The 27,354-nt window shown below is 42.4% G+C and overlaps 1 protein-coding gene across 2 annotated transcripts in view; it reads right to left on the reverse strand.

Moving 5' to 3' along the window:
* The window catches only part of Snx9 (sorting nexin 9), a 103,594-nt gene that overhangs the window by 41,797 nt on the left and 34,443 nt on the right, over window positions 1–27,354 (reverse strand). The window contains exons 3-6 of one of the 2 annotated variants that reach the window (XM_026393837.2): window positions 23,091–23,177; window positions 15,665–15,739; window positions 13,798–13,923; window positions 3,562–3,654 (exon numbers count right to left, since the gene is read on the reverse strand). In XM_026393837.2, coding sequence (XP_026249622.2) covers window positions 3,562–3,654; window positions 13,798–13,923; window positions 15,665–15,739; window positions 23,091–23,177 — 381 coding nt within the window. The remainder of the gene's footprint in view (window positions 1–3,561; window positions 3,655–13,797; window positions 13,924–15,664; window positions 15,740–23,090; window positions 23,178–27,354) is intronic. The other variant, XM_026393840.2, reaches the window with a different exon arrangement.

Below are 27,354 nucleotides of genomic sequence, written 5' to 3' on the forward strand. Positions count from 1 at the left end.
CAAGGTCTATCCAGAGAGATCCATCCTTCCCAGAGCCTACCTGGTGACATTCATTCAGTCACATTCTGGTAAAGTCAGCCTTCTGTTACAGTTACTTGCTGTTAGTTGGTCAGCCCCACCACTCAGTCATAAGGCTCACAGAAGTCCTGTCTTATTTAGAAAATATTTTCCAAAATACTTGCAAAATACCTTGCATGGAGTGATATAACTTAAGTTGAGTAACAGAAACCCAGATCCACTCTTAAAAAAATTAAAGGAAATTATTTAGGAAGAGCAAAGAATGGGAATCCAGCTGTGTGTGCTCCAGGGGGCTTTCGGCACAGCTGAAGAGGATGGGCAGAGGAAAGCTCTTAAACGAAAACAGAAGTCCATGTAAGCTCTTTTAAAACAAAGACAAGTGGTTGCTGGGCTTTCTGCAGGAGTTGGCATTAGTGTATCGGTGGAGACAGCCTCTGATAGCCCAGTGTCCTTGCACAAGCGGCTTCTCTGGAATACTGGATGCTTCAAGTCTGAAGAATCTTGCATCATCTGTTATGGGCACACTTGCGAGAGGGCCCTACGTGTCCTCCCAGCTCCATTTTGTTAGGGTCTGACATAAGAGAGTCTGCTTTGATACTGCTATCTTTCATAGAGGCAAGGACTTAATGTGAGTTCTTGATAGTGTAGATGAAATAATACTACATTTTGTCAGAGATCTAACCTTTATAACATTATTGCTATTTCACAGAGGGGGAGATCAAATTTTCCTTATGTATACTACTTAAGTCTTTTCTAAGAACATGACTTGCTAGCCAGGCACAGTGGCACATTTCTGTAAATCCAGTACTTCGAGAGGCTGAGGCAGAAGGATCACACATTCAAGGTTACCCATGGCAACTTAGCAAGACCCTATCTTAAAATAAAAAGGGTTGGGGGTTCAGCTCAGTGGTAAAGAAACCCTGGAGTTCAATCCCCAGGGCCAAGGCAGGGATGGGTGGGGGGAGAGAAAGAAAATAACTTGCTGTGATTGATCACAGAATAGGTGATTTTTAGCAAATGACGGAAAAATTTATTTTTAGAAATGACACCACCATGGGCTTAAAAATCATACCTTCGGAGTTATGAAAGCTATCTCAGATACTGTAGAAAAGTTGGAAGAAGCAGGCATAGATGGGTGGAGGTAAATCTAGAAGGTGGGTATGTGATTATTTACTATGAAATTCACTTACCTTTTCTGTGCTTAAGATTTTAACAAAATGTTGGAAAAGTCAACAAACAAAATTTGCACGGACAATAACTGTCTTCTGAGCTTGGAGAGAAGATACACAGGGGATACAGGGAAGGGCTGTGTTCCCTGGAGTCACCTGCCATCTCCTGGTGCCTATGAACTCAGTGCCTGACATGCAGTAAGTGCTCAGTAAATTAAGTATTTGTTAAACAAACACTACCCAGGACATGTCCAGATGGTACAGCCCATTATACACGGAGGTTATATAGCACATGTGGTATCGCCTAGTGCTTCTAGGGCCACAATGAAACAAACAACCTGAGATTAAATCAAGTTCAACAGAATGATTCAATCAGAGACGCTGCAACACAGTATGTAAGAGGCTATTGCTGGTGTAACACAGCAGACTGTTTCAATGAAGATCGGAAAATTAAATAAATAAAAGAATACACTCTAAAAGAATAGGATAAACAGTATAGCATGGTAAATACAGAACTGGTAACAGGCCCTTTATTATCATTAGTGAGTAGAATGTGCTGTACATAAATGCATGTACCACTTTTACAGGATTAGCAGTGTGGGGGTCTTACAAGAGCATCACTAAAGACACCTGCATAAAGCACTGAACTATCATGTTAGTGAAGCCAGAATTAGACAGGCAATCAGCATAGATGAAGGTAAATCGAAGTCAGGTCAGATCAAGGAGGCCAATTTTGAGTGAGTCTGGGAAGCTGGAGACTGTTCCCTGAAGGATTGAATGTTAATTCCTTCAGAGCCTTTCCTCCACCCTTATCAAGAACCTGCCGCTTCTCCAACCTGTTGCTAAGGTAACCAGTCCCAAGAATTGCCCCTCCCTACAAGGAGGGGTAAGGGTTGTTAAGTGTCCTTGGTTGCATCATCCTGCCTTTCCCCCATCAGCCTACCTGTTCCCCACCTTTTGGCCATCCCACCGGAGCATTTTCTGGGCCTAGTCATGTATACAGGAAGGAGAGAGAGAAGGGGAAGAGGGCAGAACAAAAGAAGCCTAGGACATATAAAAAGGGCAGAATGTCTCGCTTCTGGAGGATACCAGGATACCAGCTATGGCCCCCTTCTCCCTCCAGGGAGAAGTCTATGTTACCACATTTTAAATAAACCCTGCTTTATATGCTTTCTTAGGTGGGCTTCTCTAATGTTCAAACTTCAACATTTGAGGGAGCAGAACTCAACACCAGCAACCAGTGGTATCATTAGGACAGCAACCACATCACTAGGTGAGGGGGCTTTCTGAGCTTCATTATGTTCTTACAGGGCCACAGTCATATATGTAATCTGTCACTGACCAAAACATTTCAATATGGCACATGACTTTATATAATATGGGTAAAAAATGCACTAGGAGAATATTAGTCCACTGGGTGGATTTTAAATCACATCATGAAACTGGTGGAATCTGATTCAAGTAAACTGCACATGGGTATAGTGGTTAAAACTTGGGTTCTAAAACCCATAGAGGTTTAGATCCCAGCTTCACTCTGGTTAGCTGTGTGAATGTGGGCAGCTGGCTTCACCCTCCTAGCATTCATGCTTCTAAAATGGGTATAACAACATTATTTTCCTCTTCCGGGTTTTGTTAAGATATTAAATGACAAAATGCATATAGAGCATTTAACATGATACCTTACAGTGGAACACATTTAGCAGAGGTTACCTTAATGAGAGAAGGTGCTTGTCTAAAATATAAAGAACGAAGACCAGCAGTCTTCGAGCAAATCTTCACCTGAATGGTACAACTATCAATTTATACTACCAAGGAAAAGGTCGGACAGCTATATTTCCAAATGTTTTCAATGACACGTCATGTTACTAGAGCAACTTTAAAATAAAGAGATGACACTAAGCACTTAAGGGCTACAAGGATCTGCTTTAAGGCTCCTGCAGCCAGTAACTTCTTTGTTCTCAACCCCAATAATCTCTGTGGTTTCTCAACTGCACAGGCTGCTCTTACAATAACCCACTCTGTCTCCTGGCTGAGGCTCAAGCTCTCAGGAACCTCTGTAGTCTTTTCTTCTAACTTCCCCTCCTGTCTCATTTCTGCAGAGTGACATTTTCAGACTCTTCTTTTTGGCCCTGCATGGTACCAACCAAGCTCTTCCTGCCTGACTGTCCTCAGCGCTACTGCCCCCGGGACAACTCCACAAACCCTTCTCAGCTCAAAGGCCTCCAAGGTCTGGATTCTTTAGCAGTCCATGCTTTAGGCTGCCAGGAGAGCTTTCCTAGGACACAACCTGAAACTATTCCCTTGCTTGGGAGGAAAAGATGACTTTAAAGGTCATTAAACGTTTATTTCTTCTTGCATTCAAATTGGAATTTACCTTATTAATGGAAGAAGAAGGAGAAGGAGAAGACGAAGAGGGTGGTGACTGGCTAAGACCTTCAACACAACCAATCTGAGCCAAAATATCCACCTTGAAATAAAAAAGGTGCTCAGTGAACAGGTGAGAAGAAGTAAACCAAAGCCTTTCCCAGGAACAGCAAACGGGTGGCAGGGCTAAATTAGCCACAGCAATCTAGCGTGCCATGCTAGAAGCCACAGCAAAAGTATTGATACATGGCTCTTTTGGTTTAGGTGACTGCCAGTGAACCCTTGAGGATATGATTATGTTAAGCTTTACATTTCATATGGAAATTGGACTCCTGCTGTTCACCTCAGCCTGTTACGGGACTCGGGTTACTCATGTCACTCATGTAATGGGAGAGTTCCCATTGGTTGGGGAAGGATAGTAGGAGGGAACTTCCGAGGGAGGTCCAAGCGCCCGGTTCTGGTGAGACACGTGGGTCGATAGGCTTGCTAGCAAGACGCACAGGTATGCTGGCGGCCTTTTTAAATAAAGCTTTGTTTCCCGCTTGAGTGATTCGTGTTTCTGTGTCTAGCCGGGTTGCTGGCGGCTCGTGCAGCCGGGTTGCGGCAGTGCCACTCACTCCAAACAGCACATGCAAAGGCCCCAATCAACAGCAGTGCAGTTTACCTTCTCAAATCTGATGCCTGGTATCATAATACAGCATCACTGAAGCACGAGAAGAATAAAGCTGCACAGAAGGAATGTAGCCAAAGTCATGCATGTCGCACAGCCACCAAAACAAACTCTAGGGAAGGACAGTCAAGGTTTCAAAATGCCAAGGTTCTGAATATTTTGCTTTTAAAGATACTAGACAAGTGAGAGACCAGCCAGGATCAACAAAGCCACTTTGTTACCTCGAAGCTAACACAGAGGCACCAGTGGGTCCTACCAATCCCTGCTGTGAGCAGGATGGACTCCATGAACACAGGAGCAAACATCCTGTGTGTGTGCCAAGGTTTTCCCTGGCTTGCAGGGCAGCAGCTTTGTGAGATGAGTGACTGACTGGACCCCACAACACCGGCCAACGGCCAGACTGCAGCACTGTTGTCAAGAGCACAACTGTGGAGCAGCTTCCTGGCCTCAAATCCCAGCCCCACAGCCATGCAGTGGAGAGTCAGTGCAGGTGAAGTCTACAGTGTTGTGAGAATGTACTTTTCCAGGTATCTCTCATTATTCTCATTTTACAGATGTAATTAAACATAAATCTGGAATTCAATTTATGCACAAAGAAAATCAAGATGGAGTAACATGGACCAGTTTACATTCCAACTAAAATTAATAAAATTGACAAACAGAAAACTGTTTTCAAATTGCTGGATATCAGGCAATGAACTCTTGGGACACAAGAAATAACAAAGTAACCCTACAGCTGCCCTAGATTACTGCCTGAAGAGATTTTCCAGGTCACACGTAAGGGATGGAGAACCTACAAAGCACAGGGGTCTCTCACTTGGGGAAGCAGAACTGGCATCTGAGGCAGAGCACTGCCGAGGACACCCCAGATCTGAAGCTGACACCCGACCAACACCTCATGTGAAGAAACTACCCCATCAGGGAAAGAATCACATGTCAGAACAGAGGACAATCCTCACAGGGCTGTTCCTCCAGCTGGTACAGAAACTGACCTCACAGTGCACCAGACACAGCAATACAGGGCTGTGCTTCAGTAGAAGGGCAAAAACATGTCTAGAGTGAATGTACTCTAGTCCCACTTGTAGAAGTTTAAAAACAGAACTGGAAAGAAGGAGAGTTTCAAAGTAACTAAAGTCTATACCACATCAAGGCTGAAAAACATTTGTGGGAATGCCAAATTATCCACCATATTACAAGGTAAAAATCACAATGTCTGCCATGTAATAAAAACTGACCAGCATGAGAAAGTGGGAAAATATGACCAATAACAAAGTAAAAACCAGTTGATGCCGACTCGTGATGACACAGATGACAGAATCAGCAATATTTAAGAGCAAGAAGCTTTCAAAAATCATATGGGGAGAGGAAATAGGCAAAATGGACTCCCAAGTGGTGACAACTTTAAAAGCACCCCCCCCCAAAAAAAACCCAAAAAAACAAATTTCAAAACACTCATGTTGAAGCACACTGAATCAATGTAAATCCTTGGGCTCACGGTACTACAAACCAGAAGAAAGGAAAACTCAATCACTAGTCTGAGCAAACTTGAAACAACACCTAACTCTGAAAACTGATAATTAAAGAGAAAGCATTCTACATTTACCCTCAATTTCTAACATGGTAGCTGCCTGGCTCCGGCTGATGGAGGGAAACAGTGGCAAGCCAATCCGGCACCCCAGAAACAACAACAGCACTGCTTCAGGCAAGGGCTGCACATGGAGGGAGCTAGGAGGTGAGGGGCTAACGGTGCTAAGTCACACCAGACAGCTTACTGGCAGGAGGAGAAAGCACGTGACAGAGGCAAAAGACTGGCACCGACCTGAACCAGGGTTTGCTCTGATCAACCACAGCCGCTGAGAGAATGTGAAATGTGCAACATGACCTGTGTTACATTCTTACCTAAAATGTCCAATTGAGTCCATTAAGCCCATAGATATAATTTACAACTTGTAGAAAATAATGGGGATAAAGGAACAACTTAATACCACAAAGAAACAACCAGACAAATCCAGCAGACAGGAATTCTAAAGAACAGGCTAAGTCAGAATTTAAAAGTAGGCATTGTGCTAGTTTTGAAAAAAAGGAAATTTAAAAGGACACAATCAGATGTAATGTAATGTAATGCTGGGTCCCATCAAGGACACTTGTTCATAAGTCAGCTGTCAAGGACGTTCTGGGACAGTGGGAAAATTAAAACTGGCCTGCAACTTAGGTGAGGTAAGAACTTACTGAAAAGGAAAGGTAAAGATTATCCACTTTTAAAAGGCTGCAAACTTCTAGGCCCAGACTTTCCCCAAGGGTACACAAGGAAAATGAACAGAAAGAAAGTTACCATTCACCGTTCACTAAGAAGGCTGTTTAGAGAAGGTTGAGGTTTTTATTTGTTTGTTTGTTTTGTTTTGTTTTTAATATCACTTTCTACATGATTACAATAACAAAGTCTTTTTCAGACATTTCTCATTCAAATATCTAACAACCACGTGCCAACTGTGTTAGAAAGGGGAACAGGAAGCAAATATCTCTTTCCTATGCACAGACACATTTTAAACAGAATGACAAAAGATTTTACTCTTCAAGCCCCAAAGGGCCTGAATTCTGCCATCTAGTAAAAAATTACCAAGCATGAAAAAAGTGGGAAAATAACAAGGTAAAAACCAATTGACGCTGACTCAGTGATGACACAGATGACAGAATCAGAAATATTTAAGAGCAAGAAGGGTTCAAAAATCAAATGAGGAAACAGGTCAAATGGTGTCCCAAAAGGTGACAACCTTAAAAGCCCCCCCCCCAAAAAAAGCCAAAAAGCCAGACACCCCCCCACCCCCCGCCTCAAAAAACAAACAAAAAGCATTCAAGTTGAAACACACTAAATCAATGTAAATCCATGGGCCTAACTGGTAAAAATCCTAACCAAAATACAGAAGAACTTGGAAATTTCCTATTTAGTTCCTTACAAAACTTTAATTTAAAAGTCATGATCTGGTTCTACAGATGAACCTCTATGATGAGAAACACTGCTGGAGAGATAAGTGCACACACTGCTTTAGCAATGAAGATGAACCCAGGACATACCAGATGCACTTAGGCCAGGTGCAGCAAGACCACTGACCGGGAGATACCAAAACAAGTCTAGTTACTTAAAATTCCCCTGCTAGTTCACATGCCAACCCACAGACGTCAATTTCAGGTGTTAATTATTTAAATAATTGGATAATAAATGGAGTGGCAAAATAGATGGGTAATACTTCTATTACCTTAGAGGGTTTATGTACTTTGCTAGCCCAAAGTCTTAAGAGGAAGCTTTACACAGGGAATAGATGATGCCAGCCAACACAGCTTCCTTTGCCACAGACCTGCCTAACAGAAATCCAGGTGAAATGGCCTTTTATGGGCACTGCTGACAGCAGCTGCTGACTGCTGCTCAAGGCCCTTATTATTGCAGCTTTCAGGTTGAAAACAAAAACCCTTTGTTTTTTTTCATTTGTTTCCAATTAGACATAAACTAGCAACAACAGAAACCACCTTTACAACAGATCTCATTAGCATGTATTCTTGAAAAGCCCCCCAGAGGAATCAAGCTGTCACCTGATAGAAGTCAAGCATCTGAAATGAGGTTAGTATGGACACCAGTACAAAGTCTTCCTTAAAAAGTCTGTAATCAAGTAGATTCGTGTGGGGGATGGGAAGGGTGGCCTTTCCCAGACAGGCTTTTAGAGAGGCAAGTTCAGCAGGCAGTTATGAGCCGTCTAGGGCATTATAAGTCTCACCTGAGGTAATGAAATAAGCAAATCTAATACTTTCGTGAAGGTTTTTTTTTTTACTGGTTTAAAATGGTCTAAAAATAGCCTTAAGTGGTCTAAAAATGGACTTCTTTTGAGACATGAGAAAGCAAACTATATTGCCCTTCTTATCCCTTTAGCCAATAAAAATTACGTCACACAAATATGACATGGAAAGTTTCTGAATAAGAAGAAGTTATGTCCCTAAATAACCACTTAACTTTGTGTATGTATTTAATATCCAAACTGTGAAAAAAGTAATTAACAATCCCAGGGAGTTTTTTGTAAGAGCACGTGACGTTTTTGATTGTATGGCCCATCAGGGAAGGACAATGGCTATTGGCAGACAGCTCTCGGGCCTCCAGCCAATGCTGGGAACACACACAGCTGAAATCTGTGTATTTCATAATACTAACACTGTGAAGCACCTTGTGATGCATTTATGACTGAGAAAAATAATTCATTTATTTGTTACTTTTTTTTATGTGGTGCTGAGGATCGAACCCAGGGCCTCGCACCTGCTAAGTGAGTGCTCTACCACTGAGCCACAACCCCAGGCCTGAGAAAAATAATTCAAATAAGCACAGAGCACTTGATTACAGTGCAAGGCTTCTTATAAGTTATTGGGAATGGACAACATACAATCTTTGCTTATCAGGCTTAGAAATTTACAAATGAGCGATATAATTCGAATTGGAATCACAAATCGTGCTAAGAGAACCCAGAGGAAGGACAGAGGAGGAGTGAAGAGAAACAAAAGTAGGTTTCATGAAAGACATGGTGTGTGAGCTGAACCTCAAATGGGCAGATGGATGACAGCAAATGGAAGGAGTGTTCCGACCTCCCTGGGAGAGTCAAGGGTGCAGAGAACAGGTGGACAGCCCCAGGGCCAGGTGCACAGCCAGTGTGGCTGCAGCAGACACATCCCTAAGAGCAGGGATGGGGCCATGCAGAGAACTCAGAAATGTAACCGCAGGTTCAGATGCATTTCTTCTACAGTTTCCCCACGTGCAGGTGTTCAGAGTCTGCTTGCAGAACTTTGCCTTACTCAAAGTAGTGACTGCCTCCTGGGACAGCCCTCTGACTTATAGCAGATAGCTGGTTCAGGAGCCAATGTAGAGCCCCTAGAGTTTCTTAAGCAAAGAACTGACATATTTAATGGCTTGTTTTAGAGGTATATAAGAGAACAATTACTAAACCACTACTAAGTACCAACTATTGTTCTAAATACTTTAGGACTGTTTTTTCATTTACTATTCTTTCCAATAATCCTATGAGGTTGTAGAAGTGAGGCACAGAGAGGTTAAATAGCTTACCCTAAGTCACACAGAAAGTATGAGATCTGGGATTAAAACCTAGGCAATTTGGTCTGGAGCCTGATGCCACGCTATGCTACCTCTGGAGGATGTTTCAGAGAGAGACTCCATTAGAGCACTGCAATGGTTCTCAGTCCCTCCCCTCCCCTTACATACATAAAGAACAGAGAACATACCTATCAATAATGAGGGTTTATGATAGCACTTGGGAGTTTTAAAATAGAATAAAAGGAGGGCACAGAAAAAAAAAGTAACATTCAGGGAAGGTCAGGAAGAGAAACTAGTTTTGTGGGGAAATCATGAGCAATTTTGAAGCTGAGTTTGAGATACAGAAGAGACTAGCAGACAAGAATTGTTGGGCGAAAAACTAGAAATTGGGCAAATGGGAAACTCAAGAGTGGGAGACATTTTTAAAGAATCATCTCTGTGATTAGGGAGGGTATAAGAGGAGAAAGGATGGAACAAAAAAGAAGGACAGAGGAGCCCCTGGAAAGGGAAGAGGTGGGAAGGAAGAGCAGTACTTCTGAAGTATCTCCCATGTACCCGCCACCCTTTACCTTGCGGCCCCCCTGCCAACCCCCCAGGAAGCGGGCGTCTGACCTCAGCCAGACATCAGCCTGGGTCTGACCCCAAAGCTTCCCCTGCACCGCAGGCCTTGGTGGGGGTGAAGGGAGACCAGGAGAAACTGTGAAGCCAAGGAAGAGAGAGATTCGACGAATTCCGTGTCATTAAGATTTTAACAAAATGAGAAACAGAGTTTTTCCAATTATGTATCTCTTTCTAGTATTTAAAGAAAACAGAAAAATCTCTCAAGCCCAAATCCTTCAGATAAAACACACAGGTTTATCAAACTTTTAACTAAAGTTTAATCCCACTGTTATTAAGTACAAGAATATCTTTCCAATAACTTTTCCAAAGTAAGGATTCTAATAGAATCAGAGATCTGAGTTTTTAAAGATCTACAGTGAGAACCTTTTTAGAACCAAGGCAACTGACATAACTTGTCCACCAGTGAATGGGTGACAGAGACAAGGACAGCTATTAATGTGACTTTAACAGTTTCTGGGACTCACCACCACCTGCTCCTGACTCTTCCTAGTGGTACAGTGCTAATATGAAATGTTCCTGAAACTGTAAAACCAGAGAACAGGGAGACTAGGATCACCCATGGAAATGACCCTTCCCTTCCAAAGACCATGTGCTGACCATCCTCAACCACCTCATACGAAACCTGTATTCCAGGAAGACAACAATCAGAGCTGTGCTCACGCAGGGAGGGGTGTGTGTATGTGTGCTTAAACACATGTTAAATATAACATCATGCACACTGCGGTGCCTTTCAAAAAGAAGTTCTGCATCACCCCATCTACACATCTCAAACCCCACATCCTTCCTATGGCAGCCATGGCATAGCATCCTGTGCTTCACTGGACCAGCCCTGATGACAGACACGTTACTTCATTTTGCTATTAGAAACAAAGCTGCAGCGTAAGCTTCTTGTCCAGAGCCCGTGATCTGAGAGCGGATTGCACTGCTGGGTGAGCTAAGGCACCACAGAGACCACATCACCAACCACCCCAAAAAGCTTCGCCAATTTACCCTTCACCAGCTTGGTATCAGAATGCCTCCCTGACCACACCTTTGTCCCACCAGGTATTACTGAAATGTTCTCATCCTCTGCTATTTAATGGGAGAAGCTTGGAATGGCAGTTTCCCCAAGTTAGATATATATTATATTATATGTAATTTATCTCTATATATGTATACATATATAAAATATATATTTTAAACAATAAACCATTTCTTTATACCTTTTGCCCATTTTTTCCTGAGTTGTTTATTTTTTCTTATAGATTTACAAGGGTTCTTTGTATGTTAATGGAACTATCCTACATCTGTATAACCTATTAGAAGTACTTTTCCTAATTTAATATTACTTTTCGACTTAAATGTACTGATTCCCTCTGTCTGCTAGACATGTATCAGGTTTAGAAATGCATTCCACAGTCAAAGGTCATTTAAAAAAAAAAAAAGTTGCCTATATTGTCTCAAAACAAAGCCATGCCCTAGGAGAGACAGCAAGGGCCAGAGAATGGGCAAACCTGGGAGCAAAAAAATTTAAAGCTACCAACCAATAATGGTTGTCTGGTTTCTCACTCAAAACACCTTTCAGAGCATTTTAAAAAACATACCATATTTGTAGCCTATTTAAATCATTCTCATATACCAGATAACTGAGATTGGAGATAGCTGTTAACATATTAGTTCTTACATTAAATTCAGATAAACTAATCATGGTCAGACTTTCTGGATTTTATTTTCACTTGTAGCTCAACTTTTCTTTGTTTTCAAAGGATTTGATTTAGGGCTGGGGTTATAGCTCAGTGGTAGAGTACTTGCCTTGAATGCAAGAGACATTGGGTTCGATTCTCAGCACCACATAAAAATAAATAAATAAAATAAAGATATTGTGTCCATCTATAACTAAAAAAAATTTTTAAAATAAGGATTTAGTGTTAGATTGGATTAATAAAATCCAGTTTTTCAAAAATTGGATTTATTATTTTCTTAATAACCTGGAAAAAAATTAAGATTTATACTAATCAGTTATCACTACACTTGAATACTGCTAATTTATATTACTTTTTAACAAAACAAGATTTGAATCTTTGAGTTTGTGTCATTAGCTAGTCTCTCCTAAGTCAACGGCTGAGGTACGTTCCCAGAATTAAAGAGGCTGCTTCCTCCATTCACTCTATGGTCACTCCATCTCGTTCCCCTCTTATTAAAATGCTGCCCTTTACTTTCACACAAGCCCACTTCATGAGGATGTCTTTACATAATTCAGGGTATCTCAAATTGATTGCATCTGTTCTCAGGGGACACTTGGCAACATCCGTGGCTGCCACAGCTGTGTGTGCGCATCCTGCTGCACAAAGGCGGTGGTGGGGCAGGGGGTGGCCGTGGGAGGCATCAGGCCTCTAATGTCAACAGTGCTCAGCTTGAGAATCCCTGGAAAACCAGGTAAGGTGAAAGTACTATTTCTTTACATGTCGTAGTGAGTAACTTTTAAGTGACCAATGTTCAAGGATTATAGTAACAAAGGGTAGAAAGATGTTTAACTACTGTGATCATGTTGTCTCTGGATTCTTTTTTTTTTTTTTTTTTTGGAATGAGGTATTGACGCTAGGGCATTTAACCACTGAACCACATCTGCAACCCTGTTTTACATTTTATTTAAAGACAGGGTCTCGCTGAGTTGCTCATGGCCTTGCTAAGTTGCTGGGGCTGGCTTTGAACTTGCAATACTTCTTCCTCAGCCTCCTGAGCTGCTAAGGTTACAGTGTGCACCATGGTACCTGGTTTGCCTATGAATTTTAAAGATCTGGGACAGACAACTTGTAATTCTTGATATGTATAAAAACTATTTTTAAATGTACAGAATCTACAGTTAATCTGTGGCAACAGTACTCTGATAGTGCTTTTAGAAGGTTTAGAGGATAGAGCATGTAAGCAAAATCACATCCTTGAAAAGGATTAGGCTTAACATAATTTAAAATACTTTATGTAGTTAAAAAGTACCAAGAAATAACACCTCATAAAGCCCCCCCACCCCTTTTGATACTGGAATTGAACCCAGAGGTGTTTAACCACTGAGCCACATCCCCAGCTCTTTTTTATTTTATTTAGAGACAGGGTCTTGCTGAGTTGCTTGGGGCCTTACTCAGTCTGAGGCTGACTTTGAACTTGTGATCCACGTGCCTTAGCCTCCCCAGCCATTGAGATTACAGGAATGCACTGAACCTAGTGCCCATTTGTTTTTAAAGATGTACATGGCAACAACATTTTGATACCCATCTTCTTTGAAATCCTTGTCACTCATTCTGATTAAGCATTAAGTATATAAATGTACTAAGCAGATTCACCTAAACTGGTCAAATTTTAATAAAAACAAATGTAAAGTTCTGCTATTATTTCTCTCAAATTATTCTAACTCTTCTAAGTCTTCTTAAAGCAACATGATAACAGCACAACTGCTGAATGCCTGGATCTGCTCAGAACTTTTTACCTTCTAGGGCAGCATGAGGGGCCTCCAACTCTGACAGAGGGAGCCCTGTTCTCAGGCCCTGATCCTGCCCAAGCTCTGTCACTGACTACCTCCACAACAGAGCCCTTCTCTTCTTTCCATGCCTTCATTCCAGACAGTATTTGCAACTTTGGGATTTGTGTTCGCAGACTTTTTAAAAGCAACTTTTGACATCTATCTTTTTTTTTTAATCATTGATTTGGAAAACAGTTTTTAGCAGGCTTAACAGGCGAGTTCTTTGTTAATTCCCAGCAGAAATGCCACACAACAAACCTAAAAGTTACTCTGCATATGCATTAGGGAATGATAATAGCTATGACCCAGCACAAGCTGTCATCAATGCACGTTGCTTTCATGAAAGCCACCGTAACCAGCAGGACAATGTGAAACATACCTGGATGCTGCTGTTGGAGGCTGCCGAATTCACTTGAGCTGTACTTGCTGAGAGGGAATCAAGGAAAGCTTGGTCAGCCACTGAATTTCCACATGAAAACTGATCTTTTCCATCATTAGGTAACATCTGAATGTTAGGAAAAAAAAACACAATTATTTTCATAGATTAGGGTCATTTCACAGTGGGAGCCTTTGAGGACAAGTAAGCATTAGCTTCTGTTATGGAAAAGGGCTTCATGTTCTTTGAGGCTAAAAATTCTCCTCTAAGCACTGCTTTTGCTGCATTCTACAATTTTGATAAGTTGTATTTTCATTTTTACTTGAACTGTTTGTTATTTCTATTGATATTATTTCTTCTTTGATTCATATGCTATTTAGAATTGTATTTAAAAATTCCAAGTATTTGCGGATTTTCCAACTATCTTTCTGTACCGATTTTGAGTTTGGTCTCAGTGCAAATATTTTATGTGTTCTCTCTTTTTTTTTAAGGAGTATGTACTTAAAATTTTTTTTAACTAAAAAAATTGTGTGTGTTGGGGATCAAACTAAGAACCTTTGTGCACACTAGGCAAGCATTCTATTACCCCTGAGCTACACACCCAGGCCTCTCCTTTTAAACATGCTGAGGTATGTTTTATAGTTCAGAACATGGTCTGTCTTGAGGATGTTTCGAATGAATTTGAGGTGAAAGTTCATTCTGTTGTTGTTCTATGAGGCAGTCCACAGATATCCATTATATCCAGTTGACTGACAGTGCTGTTGAGTTCAACTAGGTTCTTACTGAATTTTTGCCTGTTGGATCTGTTCATATTTGACTTAGGTGGTCTATATTCTTAAAGAACAATCAAACCCAAGAATGTGTGAAAACACTATTTCTTTCTAGAAGTAAGTGGAATTCTAGAAAATAAAATGCCAATATCAACTTAAACCCTCAGACTTTTCCTAATCTTGTTCATTTTTAGGATTCCAGATGCATAGCACACAGAGCTAACACAGGATTAAATCTCATACCCATGGACTGAGCTCAGAGGCCTGTGAACCATGGGGACAAGGTTGGGGTATGTGGGTGTACGTATCTGAAGGAAGATCTACAGATCTCCTCAGATTCTCCTGAAGGTTTCAGACTCCCCAGCCCTCCCTCTCAATCAAGGACAGACAGGCAGCCTTCCTTCCCACTCCATAGCTGGGCCCCAGGGAAACACCTTCAGGGCATTCTTGCCCTCCACTGGAGCTGGCTGAAGCACTTCTTGACCTATCTTCAACTTGACTAATAAGCACCAGAGGCGAGAGGCAAGCTCACCAAGCACCTATTACTCTTTGAGACACCTAGAGACTACCAGCAGGGGGTGCCAGGCAGTTGACTCAGTAGAGGGTTTTGTCTCTGATGGGTCTGTCCCAAGCAGGGACCTCCTTCAGGGTGTTGTGCCACTGTCCTTGGGACCTATCACAGCAGAGCACAAGGCAATTCTCATAGCCGGGCACTCAAGCCACTCTTCTGCCTAAGAAAACGGGAGAAGGAACTGAGAGGCATGTCCTTTGAGAAAATCTGTTTAAATTTTGTGAATTGACTACAATAAACATGTTCAGGCAACAGCTATTACACAACACCAGCAAAGGAAAAGTAAGAATTTTAATTCAGAAATACTAAAAGGAACTTAATCTAAATGTCTGTAGTTACTCTTTGTAGCTTGGATCTATAGGTAATATACTTTCTTAGTTCCTCTTCAATGTATTTTCCATATTTTATACAATTTGCATTTATTTCTTTTATAATTATTACTTTTGCATTTTTATGATTTTTTTGGACAAATATTACTGTCTTCTGGCTGTGCTTTGACAAATGATGAAAAGATGCTTGAAGTTCTTACTTCTACGTAGTCTGTGGGGACGAGCCCTCGCTCTCCTTTGCTGTTTCTTCCTTCCAGCCATCCTCCACCCACATCCTGATAAAGTTACCAAGAAAGAAAAGAAAAAGACCACAGTTAGAATTTCCTGTAGAAATTTCACTTTGAAAATTGTTATAAATGTATTTGTAAAATATTACAAATATAAATTGTTAGACTGAAAATCAATAAACATTAAGATTTTTATTACTTCAGAGTTAACATTATACAAAATTTTAAATTTTAAGACCTTTTTTACTCCAGAAAATGATGTGATTTACAAACAAGCCAAATAACACTTTGATAATAAGTGATCAAAGACTGAAAACAGCCTTTCCCTAGATCACCATCATCTGTGATTTCTATTCACTCTATGGCAGATGACAAAAATAGTCTGCAGTTTTGTCAAGTGAAGAACGCACATCCCCATCCTGCTCCTGTACTGCCTCTTGTGACCTCTCTGGCCAACACAACGAGGTGGAAATAGTCTAGGGGCATTTGGAGCCTGTCCTTAAGGGGCTCTACACACTGTGGCTCATTCTTTTGGAACCCCAAGCCACCATGTAAATTAATTTGAGATGTTATATGATGAGTCTTCCTGTAGCCCAACCCAAAGCCAGCCCTGCAGCCCAGGAGAACTGTGAGATACATGGATGAGTCCCTCTCAGACTATTTAGCCCCTGGGTGGGCATCAGGTGACTGGAGACACCAGCATTCCAGACCAGAAGAACCACTGGCTGACAAGTAGGTTCCTGTGCAATAACACACAGGTGTTGGTCTGAACCACAAAGTTTTGGAAACATCTGTCATTTAGCAAAAGCTAACTGATTCATGGTTTGGTTTTTTTTCCAGACAAAAAATATTAATAGACTTAAATTATGCTGCAGAAGTCTATATCAAGATTCCCAGTTTTCTACATATTATTGCCACAAAATTCTACTTTTTTCTCCTGAAGATAGTTTTCTTACATTTGTAAATAATGCCATAATTAGTTAATAATTATCTGAATCTGAATAACCACATTCTTATTTAATTAACACACAAAATCTGAATGCATTTATGGGGTGCCATGTGATATTTCAATACACAAATACACTGTGTAATGTTCAAATCATGGTAAATTTAATTATCGCCTCAAACATTTATTATTTCTTTTTGGTGAAACCATTCAAAATTCTTTTTTTTAGCTTTTTTGAAATATACATTATAGTTATCTAACCACATTTAAAAAAATAATTTTAAATTACAACTTTGATACTTTTTGAAGCCAAGAGTGACTGGAAGAAATACTATTTTACTAAGAAAATGAAGAAATACTCAGTGGACAAAAAATTATGCAAACAAAAAATTTTTTACTACCATTGAAAATGGAGGGCTGGGGTTGTGGCTCAGCAGTAGAGTGCTCACCTAGCATGTGTGCGGCCCTGGGTTCGATACTCAGCACCACATATAAATAAATAAAAATAAACATATTGTGTCTAACTACAACTAAAAAAAAAAAAATAAATGTTAAAAAAAAAAAAAAAGAAAATGGCACCTAGGGCTGGGGCTGGGGCTCAGAGGTAGGGCACTTGCCTGGCATGTGGAGGCACTAGGTTTGATTCTCAGCACATGTATAAAGAAATAAAATCTATCGACAACTAAAAAAAATATATTAAAAAAAAAGAAAATGGAACCTATTTGCTAATATATACCCTAACAAATCATCCAAAATTAGTACATGTACTTGGTTCTACCCAGTAATTCTTTCTTGCATCTAAGGCAATAAAAATAGGTCCTTAAAATACTGTCGCTATGAAGACCCTACCATCACCTCTGCCAACTGCCTTGTCCCTCCCTGACCTTAGTGCTGCCAGTCCTCTCTCTGCATCTGGGGACGCACCTGTGTCTGCTCCTTCCCTTCTCCCAAGAGCACCCTCAGCTTTCCTGGCACCTTGCTCCAGCCTGCTCTCCAGCTCTGCACCACCAGGTTTCAACGGCCGCCACCCTGCAGGGCAGGACTGGCCGTTCACTGCTCTTCCCACCTGGCATGTCCAAAGTTAACATTCTTGGACATACCTGACCAACAGCCTTTAACGCAGCCGCCATTCTCAGGTGCAAAGGCCGAGCGCCTCAGTGACCCTTGCCTTTTTCCTCTGCTTAAGCACTGCGTCCCACAGGCCTGGCGCTCCAAGCTTTCTCCTCCATCTTTCACCTCCTATTGCCATAACTCAAAATCACGTCCTGAGACTCCAGCCTCCTCTACAACAATAACGAAAGCCACCACTAGCCTCCAAGGAAGGCTCAGCTCACTGGACGAAGCCCACAGTCGACAGCCTGGCTCCCAGAGGGGTCTGATAGTTTTGAAAACCAGTTTTCTTAGCCTTTTTCCTACCAGCTTATACACACCTGTGCTCTAGGACACCTGTTTACACGTAACAGGCCACAGAGCAGACAAAAAAAGGACAGGCTTCAAAGACGAACAGATGTAACTTTGACTCTTCTTCACTTACAAGCAGAGTGATCACGGGCAAGTTACCTAATCTGAACATCTCATGCCCACCTTGGGGACTTCATGGCAAAACACATTCAAGATTACGTACATTGCACTTGCCAAACACCTGGCTCTAAACTGTTAACAAATGATAATTGATATGGCTAAAAAAAAAAAAAAAAAACACTGAATGCTTTTGAATCTATACACCTTTGATGCAACTACTCTGTCTGGGATGTCTTGGCAGTCCTGTCTGATGAAACCTCAATAGGGCTTCAAGATCACCTAGTCAGATTTCCTTTTGCATCAAAGCTCATTCTGGTTAAAACAAATAGAAATAGCCTCCTCCTCTGCTGAGCTGCCAACAGCAACTGGCCAATAACTCTGCACCTTGAGGTAGATCTCCTTGAATTCCTCTTCTATCACAAATTCCTACGGAGAAGGAGGTCTGACTGTCTTGAGGTTTACTCTTCAGGGTACCTGGTACACAGTCTCATGCACAGTAGGAAGGAGCCCAGTGAAACTACTGAATGAAAAATAATATTTTGGATGAACTTCAAATCTACAATGCTTTAGTTTATGGTATAAAAGGATGCTGAACACATTTTCTAGGACATGTATTCCCAAAGGATAAGCCCAGGAAATGGGAAATTGCTTTAAAAAAAGTATGGCTACAGAAAACGTGATCTTCTGAACTAACCTATCAAACTCGAGGTTGAGTGTATCTAATACTGTTTACTAACATTAACACTCTAGTGAGTTTTTAAGCTCAGTTTTCAAATCAGCAAAGTTTTATGTGGCTATGGATATTGGGCTAATGGGTTATTTGATAATATTAGAAAATTGATTATTTTTTTTGGGGGGGGATACTGGGGATTGAACTCAGGTGCACTCAACCGCTGAGCCACATCCCCAGCCCTATTTTTTGAATTTTATTTAGAGACAGGGTCTCACTGAGTTACTTAGCACCTCGCTATTGCTGAGGATGGCTTTGGACTCACGATCTTCCTGTCTCAGCTTCCTGAGCCACTGGGATTACAGGCATGTGCCATGGCCAGGAAATCAATAATTTTGTTGGGTGGGATAGAATGGTATTGTCATTATGTCTAAAACCAGCTCCATTTCTCAGAGATACATATTGAAATCTTTTGTTTGGTTTTGTATTGTAAGCCAGGATCTTGGTATGTTGTCCAGGCAGGCCTCAAATTACTGGGCTCAAGCAAACCTCCTGCCTTGGCCTCCCAAGTATCTGGAACTACAGAAGAGCACCACTGTGCCATGCTTGAAATCTTTATGCATGAAATGATACAATGAAATCTGCTTCAAAAATAACCAAGTGTGTTGCGGGAGAGGGAAGCTAGAGGGATAATCAGGAGTAGAGATGACATGAGACTGACCACGGTGAGCTGATTACTGAAACTGGATAACTGGACGATGGGGACAAAGCTATGGTTAATATATTCTCTCTCCCAATATGTATTTGAAATTTTATAAAATAATTTAAAAATGAAAATAATGTGCCTACTGCAGGCCAGACAGTACACAAAGTCTAGCCTACAAAGGGCAAGGAAACAGAAAAACCTGGTTTCCAGCCTTAAGGAACTCCTTGGTTCATGTGGGAAGCAGCCACACACACAGTGGGTACAGCAGGACAGGGCAGGCAGTCTCACAGGGCCTCACAGAGTACTCAGTGATGGCCCCAAGGATTCCACTCCTTCTGGAGAAGACATCCTTTAAAACCATGGATAGGATTTTCTATTGTGTTTTAAGATACAGACACATCAGGGTGGAACAACTGTGAGGAGGCATGCCAGGCAGGGCAACGACAAGAGCAAGAGTGCAAAGTCACAACAAATGGGTCTGTGTGCTTGTGAGAGCGTGCGCATAAGTGTGTGCGTGCTTGTAAGAGACCAAGTGTGAGAATGTGACTGTGAACCTGTAAATGTGCATTTGTAAATGTCTGTAGACACTAAGTGTGAGAGTGTGCTGGTACGAGTCTGTAAGAGTGTGTGGTAGTGCAAGTGTGTTCATGAGTGAGGATGTGAGTGTGTGGCTATGTATGTGGGTGCACATGCCTGTGCATGCGTAAGAGAGGGTGTGCATATGTTGGAAAGCTGGAGAGGAAGGACGGGGCCAGATGGCGGGTGTCTTGTAGACCTACAGCTGGCAGTTTGAACAGGCCACAGGGGGAGAAGGGCCAGCCAGGAAGGCACCCAATCCAGGTACCAAGGGGAGGGCTTCGCTCAAGGCAGTGACAGTAGAGACAGAGAGGGGAAAGGCTAGATGTGAGCAAGTGTAAGGCCAGCGTCTTTCTGTGATGTACAGCTGTAGCTGAGGAGAATGAATGGGTGTGTTCCACATTAGAAAAAAAGAGACTTCAGGAAGAGGACTGGCTCAGCATGTGTGGTGAGCCTGTAGGTCTCACACTACAGGAGGTTTGAAGGGCTTGTGAAAAAGCGACATAAAGATGCCTAGGACTCCGCTGGACAGCCAAGTGGGAGCTTCAGCAGCCTGGCCAAGCTGCAGATACCAGGAATTTAGCACACAGGAGGCAATAAAAAATTCTGAAAATGTGTAACATGAGGAAAACAGGCCAAAGATGTGAATACCTACATCACGAGGCAGAAGGAAGAGCGGATTATAAAAGCATGTGAAGATGCATGCATGTGTATCTAAGTACACAACAGGAGAGAGGCACAGGGCATCAGATAGGATCAGCAGCCTGTGCTAGAGGCCATCAGTAAGAAAAACCAATGCAGACCTCTCTGAGCAAGGGTAAGGCTTCCAATTTTTGTGTCTGGAGACACCTACAGGAACACAAGACTACCCTGTACTCCGTGTGGGTAACTGAGCAAGGGCATGGTCAGAGAAGCAGGACATACAGCGTGGAACCCAGAGACAGTGGCAGGGACTAGGGAGGACGCCTGCCAGAAGCACAGGCCAGAGGTGTGCACAGAGCGGTGTCAGAGTTAGGCACACTCAGTGGTGTTGGGGATGAGTAGGAAGAGGTAAAGAAAGAGTAACCACAAAGTTTTGCTGATTTTACAACTGTAAAGACTGACTCCCCAGGCCTGCTTTTGGTCCTCCTCTAGCTGCATATACCCAGATGAAATACTAGTAATTGAGGCAATTTTTCTTAAAATTTTACTACATGGACAGTTTTCAGCAGCTGCCCACACTGCATTAGAGATTAACCCTACAAAAATTATGTTCATCTCATAATTTTACTATACTCTGTAAGAAGGTTTACATGTAAAAAGGACAATTAATCAGAAGGCTGAAGCAGGAGGATTATAAGTTCAAGATCAGCCTGGACAACTTAGTAAGACCCTGCCTCAAAAAAAAAAAAAGGGGGGGGGCTGGGGTACTATATCTCAGTGGTAGGGCACCCCTGGGTTCAATCCCCAGTACTGAAAAAAAAAATCAGAATAAAATAAAATAAAAAATTAAGCAGACTGAGGCACATATCACACAGAGGTAGTAGAAAACACTTTAACAGGATCTGGACCCAAGATGCTGCACTACTCAGCAACAAAAATCATAAAAGAAATTCAATTGTCAATAAAGATTTCATTTTGTGAAAGGAAGTATGCTGAAGCTGAGGAAGAACCTGAGATAAAAGATCACATGGCTGCTTATCAGAGAGGGTGGAAATACACCTAGCTAAGTGAGAAAAGATACAAACACGCGTAAGGACACGTGTTAATGTGTGTGGGTACATACCTGAGCATGTGAAGTTGCATGCATATGTATCTATGTACACATGTGCAAACAGTTCTGTGAAGATGCAGAAATCCTTGTTATACATACAGCCATTTCTTCACTGAATAAAAGCTGAAGCAGTAACTTATAACTCAGCAGAGACAACTCGCTGGGAGCAAGGCTGATGCTTTGCTAGTACATACTGCCCTCTGGCAATCTACTTTAGGGTTGGAGCTCAGAACAACAACAGCGCTCAGTAAGCAGAGCTGTGAGGAAGGTCAGCACCATCTCTCCTGCATTCTAAAGACACAGCACCATGAGGGGAAAGCAGACTGAACTAAGCTCCACAACAACAGAGGGTGCTTGAAAGGTTATCAATAACAAAGAGAACAATTCTGAAATAGAGATATAATAAACTCAATCATCTCCCCAGCTATCTCTAGGAAACTTTTCTCAGTGTTTATGTAATAGCCTCTTACTACATCATCAACAGAAAAAAATTTAAGCGACAGAAAAGAATTAATGTGAGTATGAATGATCAACTTAGCAAAAAAAATTATGCTAAGTGAAGCTAGCCAATCCCTAAAAAACAAATGCCAAATATCTTCTTTGATATAATGAGAGCAACTAAAAACAGAGCAGGGAGGAAGAGCAGAAGGAAAAGACTAACATTAAACAGAGACATGAGGTGGGAGGGAAAGGGAGAGGAAAGGGAAATTGCGTGGAAATGGAAGGAGACCCTCATTGTTATACAAAATTACATATAAGAGGTTGTGAGGGGAATGGGAAAAAAAACAAGGAGAGAAATGAATTACAGTAGATGGGGTAGAGAGAGAAGATGGGAGGGGAGGGGGTATAGTAGAGGACAGGAAAGATAGCAGAATACAACAGTTACTAATATGGCAGTATGTAAAAATGTGGATGTGTAACCAATGTGATTCTGAAATCTGTATACGGGGTAAAAATGGGAGTTCATAACCCACTTGAATCTAATGTATGAAATATGATATGTCAAGAGCTTTGTAATGTTTTGAACAACCAATAAAAAATAAATAAATAAATAAACCTTAAAAACAAGTCCAAAAAATGAGCATGGCAGTGCAAGCCTCCCAGAGACTTGGGAGGCTGAGGGAGGATGATCACAAGTTCAAGGCCAGTTTCGGCAACTTAAGGTAGAGCATCCCTGGGCTCAATGTCCTATACAAAAAAACAAGGAATAACTAAATGTTCCCTTACCGGATTTGTAATAGTGATGATTTCTCCTTCATTAACCGTCAGTTCATTATTCCCAGGTTCAGCAGCAAAATCATACATAACCCGAGCCTATTGAGGGTACAGAAGAGAAGAAAAAATTTCAGGTGAATGTAGACCCAATAGTAAAATCCAAACCACCTTTACTGTCCACTTTGTAAACAGACTGGTATGAACAGAAAGGGGGCCGGGGCCGACTGTAAAAAGGGAAGACCCATTACCAGAATGGTTTGTCAGCTGTACTGGGGACAGGTAACACCAATGGTGAGACAGTCCCTCATGTTCTGGAAGGGGGACAGTTTTCAGCAGCTGCCCACACTGCATTAGAGATCAACCCTACAAAAAGAACTCTAAATACACCTGTTTCATTAAAATTCAAAACCATGCATGAAGCTGAAATACAGATGCTGCTGATTCTGGGACAGCTCGCTCTCAGGAACCGAGGCAAGGGATGTCAGACTCCTCCATCTTTAGAAGAATCCCTTACTATTAAAACTCTCACCAGCCACATCTGGAGCCAGCCACTGGGATAAACCCGACAATGCAGCATCCTGTGGCCCCCTAACTCAGACCCATAAGCTCCGTGTAACAGACACTCTGCTACACCACTTGCCACCGCACCGTGCCCTACAGGGCCGAGTGGGTCAGGCAAAGAAAGCTGCAGTTTGACAACTTCTCCCCGAAATGAACTCTCCATTTCAAATACAACAGACCAAGAGGAAGCTGCTGTGGCTGAGGAGAGGAGGGCCTGTTCTTCAGGCTCTTCCTCCGGAGGAGCCTGGGGACGGTGGGCCAGAAGTGCATGCTTGCAGGGACACTGCCAGGCACAGCATCATGACAGAAAACCCCCATGATAAAAAGTGCACATGCGTGTGCACAGAGTGTCCTCTAGACAGCCTTACAGTGTCTATAAGGCAGACCTGGCCCACTCCCCATCTTAATGATTATACCCCATGGACTCTCTTCCACGAGGCATCTCATCAACCGGGGACGGCATGTCCCTGGAAACACAGGGCTGCCTTAAAAGCAACTGGTTCCCACGGGCAAATTCAGTTACCCAACAGGATGGGGCTCACTTGCTCGACACCCACCACCGGGCAGGAACAGGCCAGGCCCTTCTGCTCACCTCAGCCCTCTCCATAAGTGCCTGACTGTGCTTGAATTTCTTTTAATGGGGATGAAGGACTCGCCACCAGTGACAAAGATTGGAGGAAAAAAATCCCTCCTTTGAAATAAAGAAAAAAATAACAAGATAGACTGATGGGTGGACATGTGATAAAGCAGGCATCATAAATGCAAAATGTCCAGAATCTAGAGAGTGGATTTATGGTATTTCGTGGAAAAGTATTCCAACTTTTCTACACATTTGAAAATTTTCCTTATAAAATGTTGGAGCAAAACAAATGGTAGTGGAGTCTGTCGGTTAAGAAATGGCATCAGTTCTTTTTTCTCTGTCCCTGACAGGCCAGGAAGGGGCTGAGGGGCAGAGGCAAGGGAGCAAACCCTGCCAGCTCTGCAGTCAACTCGGGTCAGGACAAAGGACAAAGAAACCACGTGGAGGTATTTTTCTCACACAGCTGCAAAGTAGATAGAATTCTGTTTGTCATGTTGTGGGATATTTTTTAAAAACATGTCACATCAACCTCAGTCCTCCGTGCAGCGAGGGCAGCTAGCAGATAAATGCACAGGGTGCTCCGCGGAAGGAAGTGAGCTTCCCCTGGAGAGGAGCCCAGTATGCTAACTGCGCCAAGCTCCAGGGTGGCAGAGGAACCTGCTGTTGTGTCACTGTTCCTTAAGAATCCTGCTTAAAATTTTAAAAGTCCAGCTAAATCCAACCAGTCCCCAAATACAGAATTCCTAAGCCCTGTGTTTAGGAATTTATAGTTTGGTGAAACCAAATGTGAAATAAGTAAAAAAATGAAGACATGGACACCCGCCCCCGACACATTCAGACATCACCGCACACTTACTCACCCCTAGGTTTGAATGTTTGTCTTTTCTAAAATTCAGGTTGAAATTTAATCCTAAATGTCAGCTGGGAGGTGGGGCCTAATGCCACCACAAAGGGCCCGTGGGAGCAAGTTCACCCTCTCCTGCTGTCCTGCTATGTAAAGACACAACACCCTCCCTCCACGGGGCAGAGTGTTCAAGGCACCATCTTGGAAGCAGACAGACCAGGCCCTAGCCTCCCAGCCTTGATCTTGGACTGCCTGGCCTCCAAAATAGTGAGAAAATATTTTTCTGCTCTATAAATTTCCTAGTCTCTGATGTTCTGTTACAGCATCATAAAGGATTATAAGACACATGTGGAAAAATATAACCAGTTAGCTTTATTTAAAACATTGAATTAAAAATTATTAAAACAACTGACAAGCGTTCTTTAAAATCAGAAGTGAAAATAATTTTGGAGAACAAAAGGATTTAATAAGCCTAACATGGAACAGGCATAACATGTCACAAGAAAACAACAACAGAGCACTCAGCCTGGAGAAGGTAAGGCTCAGTAAAACCGGGAGCTGTCAGCACTGAAAACCTCACTGCCTCTCTGTCACCTGCCTCCCCTCTTTTGCTTCTCCTTATTTTTGGCTTCCCCCTGTTTTCTCACTTCTCTCCTCTAGTTCACTACTGCTGTATCCAAACCAATCCAGATGCTGCCCTCAACCTCATATGCCCATCTGTCTCTTCTTGTGTGGTCCATTTTCCTACACTGCCTTTTCCAACGTCAGCTACACACTTTAAGAAATGTTTCCACAGAATTCCTGGTCAGTAGATAATCTCCCACTATATATCTAGCAGACACTGCCAACCACAATTAATCTCAATAAAAGTTTCAAAAAGTTACAGACAAGGTGAATCAAGAGTAGACACCAGTCTTCCCTGCGCTCCCTTAACCACAGGTGCACCCCCCGCACGAGGAAACAGCTCCTCTTCTACGGGTCAGGAGCATGCAACCTGCACTCCTCCTTCCCTATGTGTCCACATCTCTGATTCCGCCTGCCTCCCCTCACTTTCTTCTTCCTGCCAGGCTCCAAGTGACTACAAAAATCACCAGCCTTAATATAAAATGTAAGTTATAAAGCATATCTGCAACTCATTTCCAAAGGGTTAATTAATCCTTCTATTACATAAGAACCTCTAGAAATCAAGAAGACTGAAAACCAAAAAATGGGTAGAAGAACAGTCATATTAAACTACAGATGACTCTTTTTAAATTTTTTAGTGGTAGTTGTGAAGCCCGATTTAAAAATAGGTACTTAGTGTAGTTAGGTAAATTGGGTCTAATATCGAGTAAAATCAAGAATGAAGGCCATATTGAGAATGGAGTCCAGGGAAAGGGGAATTGAAAATGTCCCCAAGGCCCAGAGCCCATCCCAAGGAAATGTTAATTAAAGCAGCTCCCAGCAAACATGGAGATGCTAATCCAAAAGTCCTTCCTGCTCAGATTACTGCCCACCTGTCCCCTACCCTTTGGGCTTTCCCCACCTACACTGCAAGGTAGGACAAGGACAGGAACTCTGACAGAAATGCGGGAAAGCAGAATGAAGACCTTAGCTATAAAAGAGGGAAGACCTCCCCCTTCCACGGATTCCACCTCTTGGGTCCCCTTCTTCCTCCAGAGAAATCTTTTCTGCTGTCCTTAATAAAGCTTCTACTTTCCACTCTAAACTTGCCTCGGCATGCTTCTCTGGTGTTATACTTCAGCATCGGGAAGCAAGGACTCGTCACCGGGTACACAGCGGTAACAGTTGGACACAATATCTTTATTTTATTTATTTTTATGTGGTGCTGAGGATCGGACCCAGGGCCTTACATGTGCTAGGCGCGCGCTCTCCGGCTGAGCCACAACCCCAGCCCTTAAAGTACTCATCTCACCCATGGGGAAGAACAAATTAACCTTCACCCTGCTTCTATAATTCTGCTGATCTGATGGGTGAGGAATGCTACCCCAATACAGCTTTAAATATACAATTTCACTTGGGCCCATGGATCTTCAACCTCGCCCACAGGCCATGTGTTGGAGGCCCGGCCACCAGCTGAGGTGACAGAGGGAGGTGGTGCAGCCTGCAGGGAGAACCTGAGGGGAGGCTGTGCCCTGGAAGGCCCTGGGGGATTCCGCCCCTCCTCCTCCCTTTCCCTTTGCTTCATCACACCCTCCCGCTGCTATGGGCTGTCATGCCACAGGCCTAACAGCAACAGGGCCCACCAACCGAGTACTGGAACTGCCAAAACTGTGACCCCAGATAAAGCC

This window comes from Urocitellus parryii, chromosome 8, assembly GCF_045843805.1.
Source record: "Urocitellus parryii isolate mUroPar1 chromosome 8, mUroPar1.hap1, whole genome shotgun sequence".
Lineage (NCBI taxonomy): Eukaryota > Metazoa > Chordata > Mammalia > Rodentia > Sciuridae > Urocitellus > Urocitellus parryii.